We start from the raw sequence: 22,386 nt of genomic DNA on the forward strand, positions 1-22,386 counted from the left end.
CCCCCCGCCCCCAGCAAGTACATGCACTTTAAAAAAAAAAATTTTCCAGAGAGAGAGAGGTGCATTCTCAACAGCATCTTCATGCCAGGATCCTCCAAGCCCTCATGTTTAGGCAGACCTAGGTCACAGTTCTGAAGCCTTCCCATATGATATGCACAGCAGTCCCTCTGCTGTTGCACCACTGTGGTTAGACTCATCTTTTTTTTTTTTAATAATTATTTATTTTATTTTGGCATTATTTTTTAATTTGCTACAGGACACGTGCACCTATCAGACAGACAGACAGAGAGCAAGAACAAGCCTCCAGGTCTGGGACTCAACCATGATGGACCATGTGAGAGTACAGTACCTTTAATCACCACGCCACCTGCTGGCCCCCATTTATTTTCTTTTTTTAAACATGCTCCTGTCAGCAGAGTAAGCATGCATGCCTGTCTTTCTTTTGGAACTATTTATTTAATTTCATTTGTTATTATTTTTAATTTGTTCAGAGAGAGGCAGAGAGAGAAAGGAAAAGCAAGAAAGAAAGCAAGCTGCCAGGTCTAGGACTCTAACCCTGGCCACCTACGTGGGAATCCAGTGCCTTTAACCACCACACCACCTGCTGGCTCCCCATTCATTCTTTTTAATAAAACTTTCTTTGACTGGCCTTGTAGTTTAGTGGTTAAGGGAGCCAGATTACCACATGGCCCACTGTGGTTTGAATCCCAGCCCCAGTGGCTTGAAAAACACAGTGGGCATGTGTACTTGTATGCCCCAAATCTCCACAGGGTGGAGAAATGAAAGAAGGAATTGCAGTGTGACCATGCCCCACTGTGGTTCTTTTCTCCCTCTCCTGTCCCTCTAGGTATGCTCTATAGCAATGGAAGCAAAACCAAAACGTCTTAAAGTAGAAGTGGTAGGTTAGATATTGAGAAAACCTGGAGAGTATCTTGGAAGTCTGAACTCCAGTTAATTTTGAATTCTCTCCTCTTTCCTGACCTTTTGCAATATTCTTAGTGTTTAGTCTTAGCTACTTAAAATTTTCCTAATGAGCCTATTTAAGGTACCCACTGCATCTAAAACTTAAGTACTTCTCTTTTTGTTTACAAAACAAAATTTAAATTTGTTAGTTTGGTGTTTAGTTCAAGATTCTTTGGTCTTTTTAGCTTCCTACTCCTTACTCCCTCGTAACTAATGAACCATGCACTCAGGTCACACACTAAAACTTCTGCCTAGATTTTTTTTTTTTTTAATTGCATGAGAGCACATGAGTCCCCCAGAGAGAGGGGGAGGGAGAAGGAGAAGGCATCCCTTAGTAAGGGCATAGTTACACCACAATTCCTTCTCCATTTTTCCATCCTGTCAGAATTTTGAGCATATGCTTTTATGTGCCCAGTGTGTTTTTCAAGCCACTGGGTGTGTGTGTGTGTGTGTGTGTGCGTGTGTGTATTTAGAGAGAGATATATAGAAAAATATATACATATGTGTGTGTATGTGTGTGTGTGTGTGTGTATATATATATATTTTTTTTTTTTAAGAGAGAAAGATTTGCTATATAGTGCCATGCACTCGTCAGACAGAAAAGTCAAAAACGAGAAATCGCAACCCCTGGTGCACTCGCTGGAGAGACAGAGAGATAGAAAGCAAGAAATCTTCCCCCCAGGGGAATGGCCATGCCATAGTCCCCTCTCCATTCTACTTTTGGGATCATGTGCCCAGTGTGAGTTTTACGCCACTGGGTCCAGGACTCAGACCATGGTCAGCTACGTGGGAGTCCAGCAACGTAACCATTATGCCATCTGCTGGTCCCAAATAAATAAATGCGTTAAAAAATAAAAAGAAATGATAGTATAAAGAATAATCCAAGGCTGGTCCAATACCCTAGGGATTAAAGGAGCAGGATCCTACATGACCAATCATAACAGGATGGACTCCTTAACCACCATGCCACCTGCTGGCCCCTTAATAGGCTTTTATGAACCTAACTTTGAATCTTCTCTTATTTCTGTACCTATTTTAATGCTGTATCTGTACATGTAGTAGTTAGGAAATACCAGTAATTATTTGTTGAGTGAATGAATGAATGGTATAACATCTTAATCATTTATAATTTTTTGGTTAAATGCTTTTATAGTTCTACCCAATTCAAACTTAGAGAACATAATTGTTACTTAAAAATGAGGATTTGCGGGAACCAGCAGTTAGCGTAATGGCTATGTCGCTGGACTCCCACGTAGTCGACCGCGGTTTGTGTCCCGGACTCGGTGGCTTAAAACTCACGCCGGGCGCGTGTGCGTGCGTGCCCAAGATCCCGAGAGGAGAATGGAGGAGAAGGGATTGCGGCGTGACCATCCCCCCGGGGGGTGATTTCTCACTTTCTGTCTCTATGTCTCTCTCTGTCTGTCTGGCGAGCGCACGTGCCCTACAGTGAAAATCTCTCCAAAAAAAAAAAAGAGGATTTGCGGCCAGCAGGTGGTATGGTGGATACAGCGCTAGACTCCCACATGGCCGACCAAGATTCGAGTCACGGATTTGGCAGCTTGCTTTCTCATGCCCCCTCTGTCTCTTTCTTTCTGGTCAAATTAAAATAAATAAATACAAATAAATAAAATTAAATCTTTTTTTTTTTTTAATGAGGATTTTCTTCATACCTGCTAAGCTATGTAGCATCTCCTTCTAATCTGTAGTAACTCATTTTACCAGGGAAATGAATTAGGCCCTCCAACAATTGTTAGTAAGTCTTTAATATATTTTTGTTTTAGGATACTGTCTTCTGATTTACTTCTCTAAGACTTTTCAGTAATGCTCATTTCTTCACTGATGTGTGTATATGCAAAAATTATATATTTGTATGTGTAAAAATTATATATGCGTGTGTGTGCATGTACGTGTGTGTGTATATTTGGTTATTCATTTTCTTGCTGTTTTTTTACATGTAGAAAGCTTCCCTTGGAAAGTTGGTTCTTATGTTTATAGAAAACACTATAAAATTTTAGTTGTTGGGGCCAGTGGTTATGTTGCTGGACTCTCACATGGCCAACCACTGGGAGTCCCGGGCCTGGTGATTTGAAAATCATGCTGGTTGCTTCTGCATGCCTGCCCAAGGTCCCAGGAAGAGAATGGAGGAGAAGGGATTGCAGCATGGCTACTCCCTTGGGGGGGTAACTTCTCATTTTCTGTCTCACTGTCTCTGTCTTTGTCTCTCTCCAGTGAGCACATGCTCTCTATGGCCAAAAACTCTAAAAACAATCAAATAGAACATTTAGCTGTTTATTGTATTTGTCAGCATTGTCATCTACAATTGTTTTAAAATGGAATTTTAATAAAAACATGAATGATTACATTATGATATTCTGCATCATTTCAAAATGAGTGGGCTTGCGGTCTGTACAACATAAGAAAATAAGTAATGCTTCAACTGTTGGGTTATCAAAAAAAGTCATAGTGTATTTTTTTATGTTTTTCTATGCAAAAATTCATGATGCCTTTTTTGAAAACCCAGTAATTATGAATAAACAAAACTAGATATAAAATATTATTATTATTATTATTATTATTATTATTATTTAGTTTTTTGTCATAGGGTACAGTGCATTGACTCACCAGAGAGGGGAGAGAGAAAAATACAAATAGAGGGAAAGTGAGAAATCACCTCTTGGGGGGGATACCTACGCTGTAGTCCTGTCTCCCTTCTCCTCAGGATTTTGGGCACACATGTATACATGCCTGATGTGATTTTTAAGCTGTTGGATCCGTGATTGGAACCACAGTCAATCATTTGAGAGTCCAGTGCCTTCACCACCATGCCACCTGTCGACCTCCAAAATCTTATTTTTTTTTTAGTGTACATTGTAGAAACAATTCTGAATCATCATCATTTTTATTGTCACAGGACACATGCACTCACAAGAGAGAAGAAGGAAGTTGAAAGCAACCTTTAATGGGACATAGTCACCCTATAATCCCTTCTCCGTTTCTCCATCCTTTTGGGTTTTGGGGCATAGGCGCACACACACATCTGGCATGTTTTTTCTTTTTCTTTTTTTTGGAGAGGTTTTTGCTATAGGGCGCGTGCACTCGCCAGACACACAGAGAGACAGAGAGACAGAAAGGGAGAAATCACCCCCCGGGGGGATGGCCACACTGCAATCCCTTCTCCATTCTCCTCTCGGGATCTTGGGCAGGCATGCACATGCGCCTGGTGTGTTTTAAGCCACCAGGTCCAGGACACGAACTGCAGTCTACTACGTGGGAGTCCAGCGACATAGCCATTACGCCAACTGCTGGTCCCTCTCGCATGTTTTTTCAAGTTATCAGAGCCAGGTTTGAACAACAGTCAGCCATGTGATATCTAGTTCCCTTAACCACTAAGCTCTGGAACCAGCCCATGAGTTATTTTTGAGAGATTAGTAATCTGTGATTTTAAGAAATACTCTGAAAAAGTTTTTTGTGTTAAACTATAGGTAACATAAAATTTATCATCTTAATAATTTTTTTTGCAAAACTGAAACTCTTAAACCCATTAAACAATGACTTTCCATTTCCCTCTCCTTCTAACCCCTAGCAATCACCCTTCTAACTCTCTCATCTCTATAAATTTTGACTACTCTAGGTATTTCATATAAGTGGAGTCATACAGTATGTGTCTTTTTGTGACTCTGTTACATCAATTGGCATAATATCCTTAAGGTTTATCCATATTGTACTAGTTTCAGAATTTCTTTCCTTTTTAAGGTTTCTTTTCTTTTCTTTTTTTTTTTAAATTTTTTTTTAGAGTTTTTTGCCATAGGGTGCGTGCGCTCCCCAGACAGACAGAGAGACAGAAAGCGAGAAATCACCCCCCGGGGGGGGGATGGCCACACCGCAATCCCTTCTCCTCCATTCTCCTCTTGGGATCTTGGGCATGCACGCACACGCGCCTGGCATGAGTTTTAAGCCACCAGGTCCGGGACGCGAACCATGGTCAACTATGTGGGAGTCCAGCGACATAGCCATTACGCTAACTGCTTGTCCCCCTTTTTAAGGTTAAATAATATTCTACTGAATGTGTATATCACATTTAGTGTCTCTGTTCACCCATCATTGGGCATGCAAGTTGCTTCCACCTTTTTGCTAATGGGAATAATGCTGTTAACACTCTAAAAGATTTTGACTTGAGTTACTGTTGGGTTGTAGGAAAAGTAAAAGTCATGATTTTATATATATATATTTATTTTTTCTTTTCAGAGAGACAGAAAGCGAAAAATCACCCCCCAGTGGGGATGGCCATACCACAATCCCTTCTCCATTTTCCTCTTGGGATCTTGTGCATGCATGCACATATGCCTGGCGTGAGGTTTAAGCCACTGGATCCAGCCATCAAACTGCGGTTGACTGTGTGGGAGTCCAGCAACATAATTATTATGCCATCTGCTGGTCCCCATGATGTATTTTTCTATGTTTTTGTATGCAAAATGCATCATGACTTTTCCAATGACCTAATACTTAATCTTTTCAAAAGGTAACATCCTCTTTTGTTGGTAACAGGAGCCACAGTCTAATTGTTAATAGGTAAATTTTTACAGTTAGTTTGGATTCAAATCTTGGATGATCCCTTCCTGGCTGATTCACCATGGGCATGTTGCTTTTTTTATTTTTCTTTTTAAGAATTATTTAATTTTTAAAAGAATTATTTCATTTTATTTGTTTGTTCATTTATTTTAATTTGGCCAGAGAGAGACACACACACACAGAGATGGGGGAGGGGGAGTGAGAAAGCAAGTCACGAGATCCGGAACTCGAACCATGGTCAGCCATGTGGAAGTGTCCAGTGCCTTAACCACCATGCCACCAGCTGATATCCTTTTTTATGCTTGTTTGTTTAGCTGCAAATGAGGATAATAATGTTTCTTACACTGCTTGGATTAAATTAGATAATTTAGGTGAAGAGCTTAGAGTAGTGTGTAGCACTCAGAAAAAGTTGTCAGTGTCATCATTATTAGCAAAAGGAATCCATTGGTTCTGGTTCTTACTCAAAAGTATTGCAGGTAATATTTCAAATAGTTAATAAAAATTTGAATTTTTACTCATTTGACATTGGGAAGGCAAAACCCTGGATTAAATAATATCAGCCTTTTTTTATTGATGGAATTGAGGGAGTAGGAGTAGGTTAAAAAAAGGAGACGGGTTGGGGTTGGCAGGTGGCGTGGTGGTTAAGGGAGCTAGAGTCCCACATGGCTGACCATAGTTCGAGTCCTGGACCTGGCGGCTTACTTTCTCACTCTTTCTCTCTCTTGCTCTCTCCCTTCCCAGTCATATTAAAAATAAATAAAGTTAAATTTAAAAAAAAAAAGAGAGACAGGGTTAAATGTTAGGAAAGTTTTCCTTCCTTTCTTCTTAATGGGAAAGGATCCTGCTATCTTAACTAGTTATTCTCTGTGAATGTCTAACCAAACAAGGAGCCAGAAGAATCAGAAACTTGTTTCTGGCTACTGCTATCTCTTCCTTATCTTGTTTCTATGCCAGCAACTTTCAAAAACATGAGAAGTGAGAGACAACAACTTTAGATCAGAGACTAGGCCATCTGCTGGTCCCCATGATGTATTTTTCTATGTTTTTGTATGCAAAATGCATCATGACTTTTCCAATGACCTAATACTTAATCTTTTCAAAAGGTAACATCCTCTTTTGTTGGTAACAGGAGCCACAGTCTAATTGTTAATAGGTAAATTTTTACAGTTAGTTTGGATTCAAATCTTGGATGATCCCTTCCTGGCTGATTCACCATGGGCATGTTGCTTTTTTTATTTTTCTTTTTAAGAATTATTTAATTTTTAAAAGAATTATTTCATTTTATTTGTTTGTTCATTTATTTTAATTTGGCCAGAGAGAGACACACACACACAGAGATGGGGGAGGGGGAGTGAGAAAGCAAGTCACGAGATCCGGAACTCGAACCATGGTCAGCCATGTGGAAGTGTCCAGTGCCTTAACCACCATGCCACCAGCTGATATCCTTTTTTATGCTTGTTTGTTTAGCTGCAAATGAGGATAATAATGTTTCTTACACTGCTTGGATTAAATTAGATAATTTAGGTGAAGAGCTTAGAGTAGTATGTAGCACTCAGAAAAAGTTGTCAGTGTCATCATTATTAGCAAAAGGAATCCATTGGTTCTGGTTCTTACTCAAAAGTATTGCAGGTAATATTTCAAATAGTTAATAAAAATTTGAATTTTTACTCATTTGACATTGGGAAGGCAAAACCCTGGATTAAATAATATCAGCCTTTTTTTATTGATGGAATTGAGGGAGTAGGAGTAGGTTAAAAAAAGGAGACGGGTTGGGGTTGGCAGGTGGCGTGGTGGTTAAGGGAGCTAGAGTCCCACATGGCTGACCATAGTTCGAGTCCTGGACCTGGCGGCTTACTTTCTCACTCTTTCTCTCTCTTGCTCTCTCCCTTCCCAGTCATATTAAAAATAAATAAAGTTAAATTTAAAAAAAAAAAGAGAGACAGGGTTAAATGTTAGGAAAGTTTTCCTTCCTTTCTTCTTAATGGGAAAGGATCCTGCTATCTTAACTAGTTATTCTCTGTGAATGTCTAACCAAACAAGGAGCCAGAAGAATCAGAAACTTGTTTCTGGCTACTGCTATCTCTTCCTTATCTTGTTTCTATGCCAGCAACTTTCAAAAACATGAGAAGTGAGAGACAACAACTTTAGATCAGAGACTAGGTTATACATGGCATTACCACAAGTTTGTCCATTCTGATCAGTTGTGATTCAGTATTCTATATTTTATTGTGAGAAAGCTTGATTTCTAGTTTTTCTTCAAGAAAGATGTGAAATCAATAGTAGCTTTTTAATATAATGAATACTTAAATTTATCAGTTGAATATTTAAATCTAGAGGACTTGGCTGACAGGTGTGGTAGTTAAGGGTGCTAGACTTCCACATGGCCAGTCAAGATTCAGGTCCTGGACCTGGCAGCTTGCTTTCTCACTTTCCCTCTCACTCTCTCTCTCTCTCCCCTGATCTCACTCTCGCTCTGTCCTTCTCTGGTCATAAAGAGAGGAAGGGAGGAAAATTTAAAATGAATAAATAATAAACAAATCTAGAGGACTAAATAGAGCCTGATCAAGATTTTTGTCTTAGGACCAGCGTTGGCATAATGGCTATGTTGCTGGACTACCATGTAGTCGACTGCAGTTCAAGTCCCGGACCCAGTAGCTTAAACTCACGCCAGGTGCGTGTGCGTGCGTGCCTAAGATCCCAAGAGGAAAATGGAGGATTGTGGTATGGCCATCCCCCCTGGTGGCTTACTTTCTCACTCTTTCTTTCTCACTTTCTGTCTCTCTGTCCCTGTCTTTCTGGCTAGCGCCCATGCCCTATAGCACACACCTCTCAAAAATAAAATTTTTTTTTTTTTTTGTCTTAAACCCAGTAAGCTAACCCATATGAATAGTACAGTGGATAACCAGTCCTGATTGTAAACTCCTTATACCATTATACTATACCATTGATGCTATAATATGATGCTTCTGAATATAATTGTACTGCATTACATGATTCAAGCTTAATTTTAATTAAGTTATATTATGAAATGTCAACATAAGATGGTGTTTACCACTGATTTTTTCCTTATGTATATGAATCTTGTTTGAGTTATATTCAATGCTTTATACTATGGTTCTTAATATTATAACAATTAAAAAAATGCACTCTGGGCTGCAGTTGTTGAAACCTTGTGTACTTCTTTGGAAAGATGACTTATACCCACAGAATGTAGTGAATATAGGGGAACATTTTGCCAAGATGAATCTGGTTATTTAAGGCCTTATAATCCAAAATGGGGAACCTCAGAACATTGTCCATTTGGTTTTTCTCACATTCAGTCTGTTGGCTTGGCAAATACTTAATGCATAAACAGGATATGTATTGATCGAAATGATGTCTCTTTCAACTTATTTTACATTTTGTACTTTTTTGTTGTTTTACAGTAGCCTAATAAGATTTTGAATCATTAGGGTTGAGTGTGATACATAAAGTAAGTTTATTGTGGTTCTCAAATTACTTAATTCAGGTATTGAGAAAGTTTGTCTAAGTTAAATTGAGGATATTTTAAGTAGATTTTCTTTTTATTTTTTTCCAGCCAAACCAAACAGGAAGCTTACTTTTCTCTACCTAGCCAATGATGTCATTCAGAACAGCAAAAGGAAGGGGCCGGAGTTTACAAAAGATTTTGCACCAGTTATAGTGGAGGCTTTTAAGCATGTTTCAAGGTATGATCCTTTTGTGGGGTATGAGATAATGTGTTTTAAATGCTTATATCTTTTTGCTAAGATTTGCCTCAAGCCATTAAAATAAAAAACAGGGAATTTATTTCTTCAGAACTTTTTATTTGAGAAGACCTCTGAATGGTATTTTTAAGTATAGTTAGTAAGTGCTTTTGGTAAAGGAAAAAATTTTTCGGTGCCATTGCTCAGGTGAGTATCTGTAGTGCTTGAATTACAGCGTTTCTTTAGGAGATCAAAAGAAACTGCTGGGGACCAGCAGATGGGATAATGGTTGTGTTGCCGGACTCACATGTAGTTGACCGCAGTTCAAGTCCTGGACACGGTGGCTTGAAACTCAGGCCAGGCACATGGGCATGCATGCCCAAGATCCCGAGAGGAAAATGGAGGAGAAGGGATTGTGGGTTGCCATCCCCTCCCACCACCCGGGGGGGTGATTTCTCACTTTCTGTCTCTCTGGTAAGCGCATGCCCTATAGCAAAAATCTCTCTCTCTCTCTCCCTTTATTTTTTTTTTTGGAGAGGTTTTTGCCATAGTACACGTGCTCTCGTCCGACAGAGACAGACAGACAGAAAGCGAGAAATCACCCCCCAGGGAGGATGGCCATGCTGCAATCCCTTCTCCTTCATTCTCCTCTCGGGATCCTAGGCATGCATGCACACGCGCCCAGTGTGCGTTTTAAGCCACCGGGTCTGGGATGCGAACCGCGGTTGACTACATGGGAGTCCAGTGACATAGCCATTATGCTAACTGCTGGTCTCTCTTTAAAAATCAAACAAAGAAACAAAAAAAATTGTTGCATTGGGATGAAATGTATTAAGAGTGAATGAAGATTTGAATTGAAAATCTCTATGCTTATAAAACTATCAGTATTGTAGGGCCAACCAGGTGGCATCATGGTTAAGGTGACTGGATCCCATGTGGCTGACTGGTGGTTTGAGATCCAGGCCAGGTAGATGACTTGAGAAACATGCCAGGTGTGTATGCATGCATGCCCAAAATTCCAAGAGGAGAGTGGAGGAGAAGAGATTGTGTCTTGGTCATCCTCTGGGGGTGGTGGTGGGGTTTGTGTGTGCTTTTGTTTTTATTTTTCCTTTCCCTTTTTCTCTCTGGGGAGTGCATGCACCCTGTAGCAATCCCCTCCCCCCAAACCAAAACCCAAAAGCTGTTGAAACTAACGCTTCTGGATACACTTAATACTCTTTCCCTTCATACTATTTATAATGACTTTAAAGTTTAATAGTGTTTGGGGTATATGGCATGACATTTTTAAATAGTTTGGAAATAAAAAAATATATATTTAAGATAATCATAAACCTGTTAAAATTTTTGTTACAAAGGGGCTGGCAGGTGACGTGGTAGTTAAGGGCTCTGGACTCCCACATGGCCAACTGTGGTTCAAGTCCTAGACCTGGTAGCTTAGATACACTCTCTCTCGCCCTCTCTCTCTCACTCTCACTCTGTCCCTCTCTGGTAAAATTGAAATAAATAAATAAATATAGTTAAATAAAATTAAAAAAATTTTTTTAAAGAGGTTTTTTGCTATAGGGCACATGCATTCGCCAGAAAGACAGAGAGACAGAAAGCAAGGAATCACTCCCCAAAGGGGATGGCCATGCCACAGTCTCTTCTCCTCCTCTCTCTTTTCAGGATTTTGGGCATGCACGCACACGCGTCCGGCGTGAGTTTAAGCCACCGGGTCCGGGACACGAACCTTGGTCGACTACATGGGAGTCTAGCTACATAGCCATTATGCTAACTGCTGGTCCCTAAATAAAATAATTCTTTTAAAAAAAATTGTTACAGAAAAATCAGATGATAAGAAATCTATACTTTGGATACACCTTTTTTTTTAGGGGGGGGGGCAGCTTTTGCTATAGGGCGTGTGCACTTGCCAGAAAGACAGAGGGAGACAGAGAGACAAAGTGAGAAATCACCCCCGGGGGGATGGCTTTCTCCTCCATTCTCCTCAGGATATTGGGCATGCGTGCACATGTTCCCAAATTGAGTTGAAGCTACCAGGTCTGGGACTCAAACCACTGTCGACTGCATGAGAGTCCAGCGACATAGCCATTATGCCAACTGCTGGTCTCGGCATATGCCCTTTTTAATGCTTACTTTCAAACGTTATGTACAGATGTATTTGATAGATTACTAGATAGACATTATTAGGGGCAGACTGTTAAATGAATTGAGTGGTGAATGATGACAGTATGTACTGAATAATAAAAGGATGGAAATCTACAATGCCCTGAAGTATTAGTCACAGTAGACATATTTTAAAAAGTCATAGTGTGAAATATGTCTCTATATTCCTTTTTTAAGTAGTAGTTACCTTTCAATTTAGATTCCTACTATCTTTTCAGATGTTGCTATTTCTTAGAGCGAAGTCCTTTGGCCCTCTTATGGGAACATATTCTTTACTTGTTTTCTGGGTGACTTCATATTCTGCATTTATTAGTTATTATCTACTCTGTGGTGACTTTCAATCTTATTTTCCAGTCCAGATTTTTTCCCTTTGTTCCAGATCTATATGCCCAGTTGATAATTGACATTTTTACTTGCATGCTTCCCAAACTTCTCAAACTCATTGTGTCTTGATTATGAATTTATTATGTCCTTGCTTCTTGCCAAACTTAACTCCTTTAGTTAGTTTCACTCTTTCAGCTAATGGCAGCTCGCTCTCTATTAAAATGTCCACATAAGGGGCCAACAGGAGGCATAGTGGTTGTTTAATCCCTTTAGGAAAGCATAGCCAGAGGTGCAGAGCTCATCATAGTACTGCCTTACCTTTGAGACGTTCTCATTTGGCTTAGAGATCCAGCTTAAAGGGCTGAGCAAGACAAGATTTTCTTCCATACCCTGCCTGTCTTTCCAGATTCCTGTCTCACTCACAATCTGTAGTTTTCAGTTTAAGCTAAATGAACCTTTTAAATTTCTTTTGACCTTAAGGCTTTCATATATGTTGCCCCTGCTAGAATACAAATAAAATATTTGTTGACTGCTTTGTGTTAGACCTTAAGGCTGTGGTAATGAGTAAGACCGAGTTCTGTTGTAGTGAAACTTAATTTCAGTGGATGAAAAAGATAATAAGTAGACAGATATGTGCTGTAGTGTCAGATAACAAGTGCTATGAAGAAATATAAAGGAAGGAAGGAACCTAGAGGGTCTGAGGCTGCTCATTACAAGATGAGATAAAGAGCTACTATTTGGGGGTGATGGCATTAGAACAGAATAAAGGAAGGGTTATGAAAGGAGCCATTTGCCTATTTAGGAAGAAAGAATTTTACCCAGAGAGAACACTTGGCCAAGAAGAATGAGATGGCTCTATGAGGGTTTGAAGATGAGCAAGGAGGTTTGTATTGGACAGGGTATTAGGAAATATGCACAAAGAAGGTGCTAAGCAGGAGCATGAGGGCCTCGTGGTAGCTTTTGGGAGATTGGGAGCAATATGATCTGGCTTACACTAGGAGTATGATTTTTAAGAATAGAGTGCAGGTAGGAGGCCAGGACTTGAGCGAGAAGATGGTTAGAATGTTCAAGCAAGGGATAATAGTGATTCAGACTACAGTGGTAATGATGAAGAAGGTGCATGGTTAAGTGTCTGTTTCCGTTTCCCTGTAAATCCAATCTTCAGGTCTCAGAGTAAATGTTACTTCTTCAGATACTCTGTGACCTCTCTTACACTGGGCCAGAGCTTTCTCCTTTGCTTGTCCTTTAGCACCTTATTTTCTTTGATGGCATTTACAAATAACAGCTGCCTTAAAGCTCCATTTCACCTCATTATTAAAGATAGTGATGAATAAATATTTGTTGAATAGGTTAAAAAGTCACCTATTGAGGGCCATCAGGTGGCATAGTGGTTAAGGGTGCTGGACTCTCACATCGTCAACCACGGTTCGAGTCCCGGACCTGGCAGCTTGCTTTCTCACTTTCTTTCTCTCTCTTTCTTTCTCTGTCCCTCTCTTGTCAAATTAAAATAAATAAATAAAGTTAAATAAAATAATTCTAAAAAGAGAGAGAGATTAAAAAATAAAAAGTCACCTATTAGAAATTAAAAAACAAAAAGTAGAAATGTCCCCTATCCTCATGTTCAGCTCCCATTAGGTTAGGAGCCTCTTTGTAAACCTAGTAGCCAGTACTAAAACCTCCCACAGTTTTTGTAATTTGTTTGGTTGCTAATATAACCTTTTTAAGGGAAGCAGATAATGTGTCTTGAACATTTCACCCCTGAATTATGGGCCACTTAGTGGTGCTCAGTAAACATTGAACAAATTTTTCCAGGGAATGAATGAATATTTATTTATTTTTGAGAGAGAGAGATTTTTGCTATAGGGCATGTGCACTCACCAAACAGACAGACAGAAAATGAGAAATCATCTCCTGGGGGGACATGGCAATCCTTTCTCCTTCTGGGATTTTGGGAACGCACATACATGGCCAGTTTCAAGCCACCAGATTCAGGACTTGAACTGTGGTCAGCCATATGGGAGTTTATTGCCTTAACTGCTACACTACCTGCCAGCCCCAAAATGATTGTATCTAAAACCACTGTTATTGTTTCAGTAGCACTATGCGTTTTTACTGTTACTTTTTTTCTTTAGTGAAACTGATGACAGTTGTAAGAAGCACCTTGGCAGAGTGCTATCTATTTGGGAAGAAAGGTCTGTTTATGAAAATGATGTATTAGAACAACTTAAGCAAGCTTTGTGTAAGTATATAATCTTGATTTCTTATCATAATCTCTCTATAGTGTATTATTTCATTAAAAGGTAAATGTTCTTTCAATTCAGATGGCGATAAGAAGCCTAGGAAGCGAACTTATGAACAGATAAAAGTGGATGAAAATGAAAACTGTTCTTCTTTGGGATCTCCAAGTGAACCACCACAGGTAGATGTTTTTCCTGTGAAGCGAGTTATATATTTATTTCATATGGCCACTGAACTTTATTAATGTCTATGTTTTACTTCTGTAAGTTGATTTTTATTGTAATTCTGTATATAAGGAAGAAACTAAGTGAATATTTTTTATTTTCAGCTAATAAATTGCTTAATGTTTGTATTGTATATTTTGTGTACAAAGAAGGTTTTTCATTGCTAAATATAATTAGGTGTGATGAGATAGCCATCATTTTAACAATTACTTTTTATGTTTTTTTATTATTAGTTGTAGTTCTTTTTGCTGTAGTATGCATACACTTGCCAAAGAGAGACACAAAAAAAGAGAGAGGGGAAATAAGAAGTCACCCCCCCAGAGGGATGGTCCTAGCACAATCCCATCTCATTTTCCATTATTCTCTTGGGATTTTTGGCACGCACGCTATGCACTTAGTATGTTTTTCTTTCTTTCTTTTTTAGAGAAAAAGTTTTTTGCTCTGTGGTGTGTGTGCTTGCCAGAGACACAGAGAGAAAGTGAGAAATCAACCCCAAGTGGGATGACTATGTTGCACTCCCTTCTCCATTCTCCTCCTGGTATTTTGGGCACACATGCACATGTGCTTGGCATGAGTTTTAAGCTGGGACTGGAACTGCCATTGACCATATGGTACTTCAGTGCCACAACTACTGTGCCGCCTGCTGGCTCCCTTAGTGTGTTTTTCAAGCTGTTGAGTACGGGACTTGAACTATACAGTGGGCCATGTGGGATTCAGCTCCTTTAGCCACGAAGCCACTGGCTGGCCCTGAACCATTAATTACTTTTTAAATAAAACATATAATTAGCCTATTTTTTTCATAAAATTTAAGTATACTAAAACTTTTATTTTTAGATATAAACATTGCCCATCTAAGTATTTTTGCTTTAAACATGTAAAAATGAGTGTTATGGTGACAAGAATCTATGCATACAACTCTATATTACTGTATAGTTCTATGTAACAAGGAGTTGTATGAAAAATAAGATAAATTAGAATCATCTTGGGACCAGCAGTTGGCATAATGACTATGTTGCTGGACTCCCATGAAGTTGACTGTGGTTCGAGTGCTGGATCCAGCAGCTTAATCTCACGCCGGGCACGTGTGCATGCATGCCCAAGATCCTGAGAGAGTGGAAGAGAAGGGATTGCAGCGTGGCTATCCCCCCAGGGGGTGATTTCTTGCTTTCTGTCTCTCTGTTTCTTTCTGTCTGGTGAGTGCATGCCCCTCTAGCAAAAACCTCTCCAAAAAAAAGAATCATCTTAATATTCCCACATCCTCTCAAGCTGGTACAGTATAGCATTCCTTAACCATCAGATGGAGTCCAAAAGTTCAGTTTGAAATTTCAGTCTAGTGGATACTGAGTCTTAGCTTTTTTCTTCTGTGTTTTGAATATAGAAAGGACAGAAAGTTTTAAAAAACAGCAAATGAAGGCATAGCCGTACTCTTATACAACAAGATACATCTTCATGAGCTAGAAGTGGTACAGAAGCCCAACTCAGTCTGTGGGCCAGAGCCTAGTTCTTTCTGGTCTCTGGTTGAGAGGCATACATGTACTGCCAGCTGTGGGTATCCAGGGCGATAACAGGAACCCACAGTGCTTTCTGGGAGTTAGGAGACTGGATTCACACTCACTGCATGTAACCAAAGCTGACAGGAGCACTTTCACTCATGGTAGGTGTCTGAAAGAAAGAATTACTGTAGAACTGTGGATTTATATCAGTCTTTATGTTCAGGTGGTAGAATCAAACCTGAAGGTTCTGAGCCAGTGTTGGTATAGTGACAGGAATGCTCAAATACATAAGTCATCATGGATAAGAAGTAGAAGAAAAAGTAATAAAAACATTATGTTCGAAATACCCAAACACTAGGATTTTTGTCTTTTTGTCTTTGGCAACAACTCATGACAGATCATTCTGTGCCAAGAGCCCCATCCATTTTATAAATGGTGTTTTTACCTGCACCATAACCACTGTGCCACCTGGCTCCTGTCAGTGTCATCTTACTATATAATACCTTGTATTTTTAAGTATATGTAATTTCTTAGTGTCCTTCAGTCTAGTCTTAGAAATTAAAAAAGACAAAAGAGAAAAAAAATGTAATCCTTTTTCTTCAGAAATAACAATATGGACTTTATAAAATTATCAGTAAAGAATTGTTCATGTCTCCTAATTATAGCTGTTAAGAAAATAGTGTAACTAAAACATTCTAATGACTTTTTTCTCCTCACTATAGCTGTTAGGAAAACATTACAATTAAAATGGCCTAATGATCATGTATGTAATTTGTATACTGATTAAATAATATCTAAATATTGCTCATCGGATATATAGAAATTTGGAATATTGTAGTGATTTTATTTTGGAGTATTTCAGTGATCTTATTAACCTATCATAAGATGGGGACCAGCAGATAAAGTAATGGCTATGTTGCTGAACTCCCATGTGGTTGACCGTGGTTTGAGTCCCAGACCTGGTGGCTTAAACTCATGCCAGGTGCATGTGTGTGTGTGCCCAAGATCCCAAGAGGATAATGGAGGAGAAGGGATTGCGGGGTGGCCATTCCCTTTGGGGGGTGATTTCTCTCTTTCTGTCTCTCTCTCTCTCTCTCTCTTTGTCTTTCTGGCAAGCGCTGTATAGCAAAAACCTCTCCCAAAACAACGACAAAACAAACAAACAAAAAACCCCAAAACATATCATAGGATGATCGCAGATGTAATAGTCGAACATACTCCAAAAGTATATTTGGCTTTTGTTTTTAATTCCTGTATTTAGAAATGAAATCTGGGAGAATCTTTTATGTTCTATTAGAATATGTTTTGGGGACCAGCACGTGGTGTCATGTTTAAGGTGCTGGACTCACATAGTCTATAGAGACCCAGACTCTTTGGCTTGAAATTCACACCAGGCATGTGTGCGTGCATGCCCAAAATCCTGAGAGGAGAATAGAGGAGAAGGAATTGAGATGTGGCCATCCCCGTGAGGGATGATTTCTCATGTTCTGTCTCTGTCTCTCCAGTGAGCACACGTGTCCTATAGCAAAAAATCTCTCAAAAAAAGAATATATTTTATATTCCCCTTCTTATAACATGCAATTTAATATTAAAAATTTTTACATATGTGCAATCATAATATAACAAATATATCATACATGAAACTTTAAAAAATATTATTTTAGAGAAGTGAGAAAGCAATCCCCCTTCCCTCCTGGGGGGGGTTGACCACACTGCTACCACATCTCCTCCCTTCTCCTCTCAGGATTATGGGTATTCATGCACATGTGCCTGGTGTATTTATCCAGCTGCTGGGCCTGGACTCAAACTGCACAGGTGGCCATGTGGGATCTAGGTGCCTTTTACCACACCACCACTGACTGGCCCTAAAACTTTTTATTTTTTAGGTTGAAGTTATAGCCTGCCTCTCTGTTATTATCCATGTATTTGGCATATACATTACTTATCTCGTTTAAATAATCAGAGAATTGTTACGTGTTCAGTCTCCACCACTAGAGTGTTAGTTCCCTAGGGTTTAAGGCCTGGCCCTATTTTTATTTCCAACCCCTAATACAGTGTAGATTGTTTTTGTTAATATATAAGAGACATGAACAGTCTTTAAAAATAGCTTATGTTTGAAACTTTATGTTAGTGAATAACCCATAAAAATGAAGGGATATGATGTAAATTTCAGATCTTACTTGTTTGCTTAAACTTCTTTATTCTGGGTATAAAGTTTTTTTAACTTTTCAGACTCTAGATCTCGTGAGAGCATTACAAGATTTAGAAAATGCAGCTTCAGGTGATGCAGCAGTTCATCAGAGAATAGCTTCTTTGCCTGTTGAAGTCCAAGAAGTATCCCTACTAGATAAAATAACAGGTAAGAAGAGAAAATATGATCCTGAACTTTTTTTGGAGTCAGAGTGTGGAAACAGCATGTGTCATTGTTTTACTGTATAATTATTTTTTGTTATCCTGTGCTTTTCTTAGATAAAGAATCTGGAGAAAGGCTTTCTAAAATGGTAGAGGATGCTTGTATGTTGCTGGCAGATTACAATGGCAGATTGGCGGCAGAAATAGATGATAGGAAACAACTCACTCGAATGTTAGCAGATTTTCTTCGCTGTCAAAAGGAAGCCCTTGCAGAGAAAGAGCATAAATTGGAAGTGCGTAATCTTTTCCTTCTTTAGTGCTTATTTATTTATTTTACTTAATGGTAGGAATTTTTAAATACCTTAATGTAACTGCATGTTTTGCATTTTATTTCAACGTAGACCTTTATAGGCAGTGGCTCAGGTAAGCTCCTTGTAATAATGGGTTTCTTATACTTGCACCAAATCAAATTGCCTAAATAAATTTAGAATTTGGAATGAGCAGAATTGCTTACATATTAAAATGATTCCTGTGAATTTCTATGCAATCATAATTTAGCTTACCAATTTAAACCTTTATCATTAAGCACAAAAATAATAGGAAAGTAGCAGTGGTATGAAGTGTGCTTTTAATTGTAATTGTGGTTGCAGTTATCTAATTTCTGTTCTGAATACATGTAGTCTTTTAGATATACCACCAAGCCTTCAAATTACTTCCTTATTCCACCCATGATTTCTAATGCTTAACGTTTTCCTATTCTCCTTCCTGGCTCACACCCTGAGGTAGAAAGGCATTGCCCCTTTAAATTTAGTAATGATTAATACTGTTGTCGAGAAGTCTGGGGATATAGGAGGTAGCAATAATTAAAAAGAAAAAAAAGACAAAAAAAATCGTGTTTTCTTTGAGCAGAGTAGGAATTGCCAGGAGTAGATGAGCCAGAATGGTATAACTTAAAATAATCTTTCAATTGACATTATTGTTTAAATTGTTTACCATTGTAGCAGTTCTTATTCTAATAGTTTTTAGGAGAATTTCTCATTTGTTTGGACCTCTTATTGACAGTTACTGTAAATTTTCATACATGTCATGGTACAGCCTCTGTTAAGTTGCTTTCATTTATTGGTGTTTAGCTCTTAGTTCAACATTCTCTCATTGTGCCAAAAAGGATCCCCAAATCAGATTGCATTGCTACCTATGAGACCAGCTTCGTGATTACTCCCACCCCAGACTCTCAATTCTTAAACTGATCATTATCCCTTTTAGTTTGCTCCTTCTCTGCCCACGTGAACACCCTCAGATAGTTGTTGGTACTGTGCTCTGCCTTTGAAGAGATTGCCCACTTACGTGTGGAAAGGTAAAGATGGATTGTTTTAGGAAGATGAATTTAACAGTTAACTTGCCAGTTTTTAATCCTATGGTAGCACTTCAGTCTTAAACATTGTTAATTGTTTTATTGTCTGCAGAATTGAGGGTAAGTATTGTCATATAATTTTTGTCTTTATTCTTTTGGTATAGTTTCTTTAACTTCTGTTGAGCTTTTGTTGCAGATATTGGACATGGCGTATCTTCTAATGATGTCATCACCATTAGCATATTCTTCCTGCTAAAAATAAATATCAAACTTCAAAGCCTGTATTGTCTCATGTTTTTAAAAATTGAAGAGAAGACTAACTTTATAATGATTCTCTAAACTTGTTCATTTATAATGGTTATGTATCACTGTTTACAAAAATAGAATTATGTTTGAATGCGAGTGTAGAAAATAGATCAGATACCACACCCCACACAAATCCCTTTATCCTCAGTGTCTTTCAACCAAATTTCATAGTTACTAGTCATAGATGGTGAGGCTGATGATAACAGCATTTTACCATGTGTCAGTTACTATTCTGGTCACTTGTTTATTTAATCCTATACAGCAGGGTGTAATATTATCTAGATTTTACAGATGTGAAACAGAGACATAGGGAGATTAACTTGCCTGAGGTCACAAAGAGCTAATGAATTGTGTAGAACCAGAAGATCTACCTCCAGAGTTAGTGCATTTCATCAACAAAGGCATATTTTGCTTCCTGTTTTTACTTACAGAAATATAAGATTACAGCAAAAACTAAAGCCCTAGTTCTCACTTTTTCTGTTCTCTCCCTTAGAGGTCATGATGTCTTGAAATAAAGTGTTCTAGAAATTTTTGTAGTTGTTCACCCTAAGTGGATCTTTTTTTTTTTTAATAATTATTTATTTAATTTTATTCATTCATTTATTTTAATTTGACCAGAGAGAGATACAGAGAGAGAGAGAGGGAAAGTGAGAAAGCAAGCCACCAGGTCCAGTACTCGAACTGCAATCAGCCATGTGGGAATGTCCAGCACCTTAACCACCACGCCACCTGCTGGTTGGCCTCCACCCTAAGTGGATCTTATCGTGTTATAAAGAAACTACCTCAGTTTTGTCCAACATATTTTTTAATCAGTAAAAAAAAAAAAATACAGTTTTGTGGCTGTATCTGTGGCTTCTACGTCCCCAAAGTTGACCAGCTATTGATTAAGCGAGGCACACTAGTTGTTCTGAAATGGAGGAAGAAGTGGCTTCATAAAAGGTAGATGCTAGAGGGGTTTATGTGAGTATTTTCCTTTTTAGTTATATCTAACTAAGGTTACTTAGAATAACCTGGAGATGTGGGACCAGCACATGGTGTAATGGTTACATCGCTGGATTTCCACGTAGTCGACCATGCTTCGAGTCCTGGACCCAGTGACTTAAAACTCAAGCCAGGCACGTGTATGTGCATATCAAAATCCTGAAAGGAGAGTGGAGGAGAAGGGATTGTGGCAGGTCACCCCCTTCCCAGGGATGATTTCTTATTTTCTGTCTCTGTGTCTCTCTCTCTGGCTAGTGCTAGTGCACACACCCTGTAGCAAAAGTCTCTCTTAAAACAAACAAACAAACAAACAAACAAAAAACAACTGAAGGGATGTATGTGTGTCCATGCATGCCCAAAATCCTGAGAGAAGGGATTGCGACATGACTATCCCCCCCTGTGGGGATGATCTCTCGCTTTCTATCTGTCTCTCTCCATCTCTGGCCACTGTACGCACCCTATAGCAAAAATCTCTCTTAAAAAAAAAAAAAGAGAGAGACTCTAGAGATGGTTTAAAGTATGTGGGAGGATATGTGTTGGCTTTATGTAAATACTATACCACGTTTTAAGGCACTTGAGTATCCAAAGATTTTGGTATCTGAGGGCTTGGGTGGTGGTTCCCAGAACGAGTCTTCTGTGGATCTCGAGGGATGATTGTGTTTAGATTCCTGTATAACTTAGAAGTTACTCCACAGAACTATTGTCAGTTATTATTTAGGTAAATTATTATTTAGAACTAAGTGATTCCTTTTTTCAGAATACGTGAAAGTGATTTGAGGTTTAAATATTTTTACACCAAGTAGGTGGCATCCATATGAAGTTGAGACCGAGGTAATGATTTATAATTTGCATATCAGCTATTTTGTCTTCAGTTTTCAGGTATTGTACATCTTTGAGTATTAACTGATTGATCAGGCATTGATGTGTCATTAGTTGCCTTTTTTTTTTTAAATGGGATATATGTTTAAAATGTCAGTTCAGTGGATTCAGCGATGGTGTAATGGGTACCAGCAGATGGTGTAATGGTTACATCACTGGACTCCCACGTTAGTTGACTGCAGTTCAAGTCCTGGTCCTGGCTGCTTAAAAACTCATGCCAGATGTGTATGCATGCATTCCCAAAAAAATCCCAAGAGGAGGCTGGAGAAGAACTGCAGTGTGGCCATCCACCCCGGGAGATGATTTCTTGCTTTCTGTCTGTCTGGCAAGCACCTGTGCCCTATAGCAATAGTCCCCCCCCCCAAAAAAAAAAAATGTCAGCTTAGGAATTGACTATGTCATATTTTTTTTCTTCAATAATTTTTTTACTTAACTTTATTTTATATATTTATTTATTTTAATTTGACCAGAGAGGGACAGAGTAAGAGAGAAAGAGAGAGGGAAAGTGACAAAGCAAGCTGCCAGGTCTGGGACTCGAACTGTGATCAGGCATGTGGGAGTCCAGTGCCCTTAATTACCATGCCACCCATTGGCCCCCATATATCTATTTTTTAAATTTGCTATGGAGTGTACTTGCTCACTGGAGGAGAGGGGGTATGAAAAGGAACACCCTGGAAAGAGAAAAAGTGAGAAAGCACCCCCTAGGAGATGGTTATGCCACAATCTCATCTTCTCCATTCTCTTGGAATTTTGGACATATACACATATATAATTGGAGTGTTTTTTTTTTTTTTTTTGGGGGGGGGGGTGTTTTTTTTTTTTTTTTTTTTTTTTTGGGG

General features: G+C 38.8%; 1 protein-coding gene across 3 annotated transcripts in view; it reads left to right on the forward strand.

Annotated features, from left to right (window-relative positions):
- RPRD1A (regulation of nuclear pre-mRNA domain containing 1A) overlaps positions 1–22,386 on the forward strand; it is a 66,045-nt gene that overhangs the window by 13,581 nt on the left and 30,078 nt on the right. Inside the window, exons 2-8 of one of the 3 annotated variants that reach the window (XM_027772646.1) lie at positions 9,110–9,239; positions 13,856–13,962; positions 14,045–14,142; positions 17,911–18,037; positions 18,148–18,323; positions 18,432–18,453; positions 19,578–19,735. In XM_027772646.1, the coding sequence (XP_027628447.1) occupies positions 9,110–9,239; positions 13,856–13,962; positions 14,045–14,142; positions 17,911–18,037; positions 18,148–18,323; positions 18,432–18,453; positions 19,578–19,720 (803 nt within the window). In that variant the 3' untranslated portion in view covers positions 19,721–19,735. Of the gene's footprint in view, positions 1–9,109; positions 9,240–13,855; positions 13,963–14,044; positions 14,143–17,910; positions 18,038–18,147; positions 18,324–18,431; positions 18,454–19,293; positions 19,736–22,386 lie in introns of those variants that run through there. The other 2 variants (XM_014588621.2, XM_006150521.3) reach the window with 2 other exon arrangements.

Source organism: Tupaia chinensis, unplaced genomic scaffold (genome assembly GCF_000334495.1).
Source record: "Tupaia chinensis unplaced genomic scaffold, TupChi_1.0 Scaffold000290_1, whole genome shotgun sequence".
Lineage (NCBI taxonomy): Eukaryota > Metazoa > Chordata > Mammalia > Scandentia > Tupaiidae > Tupaia > Tupaia belangeri.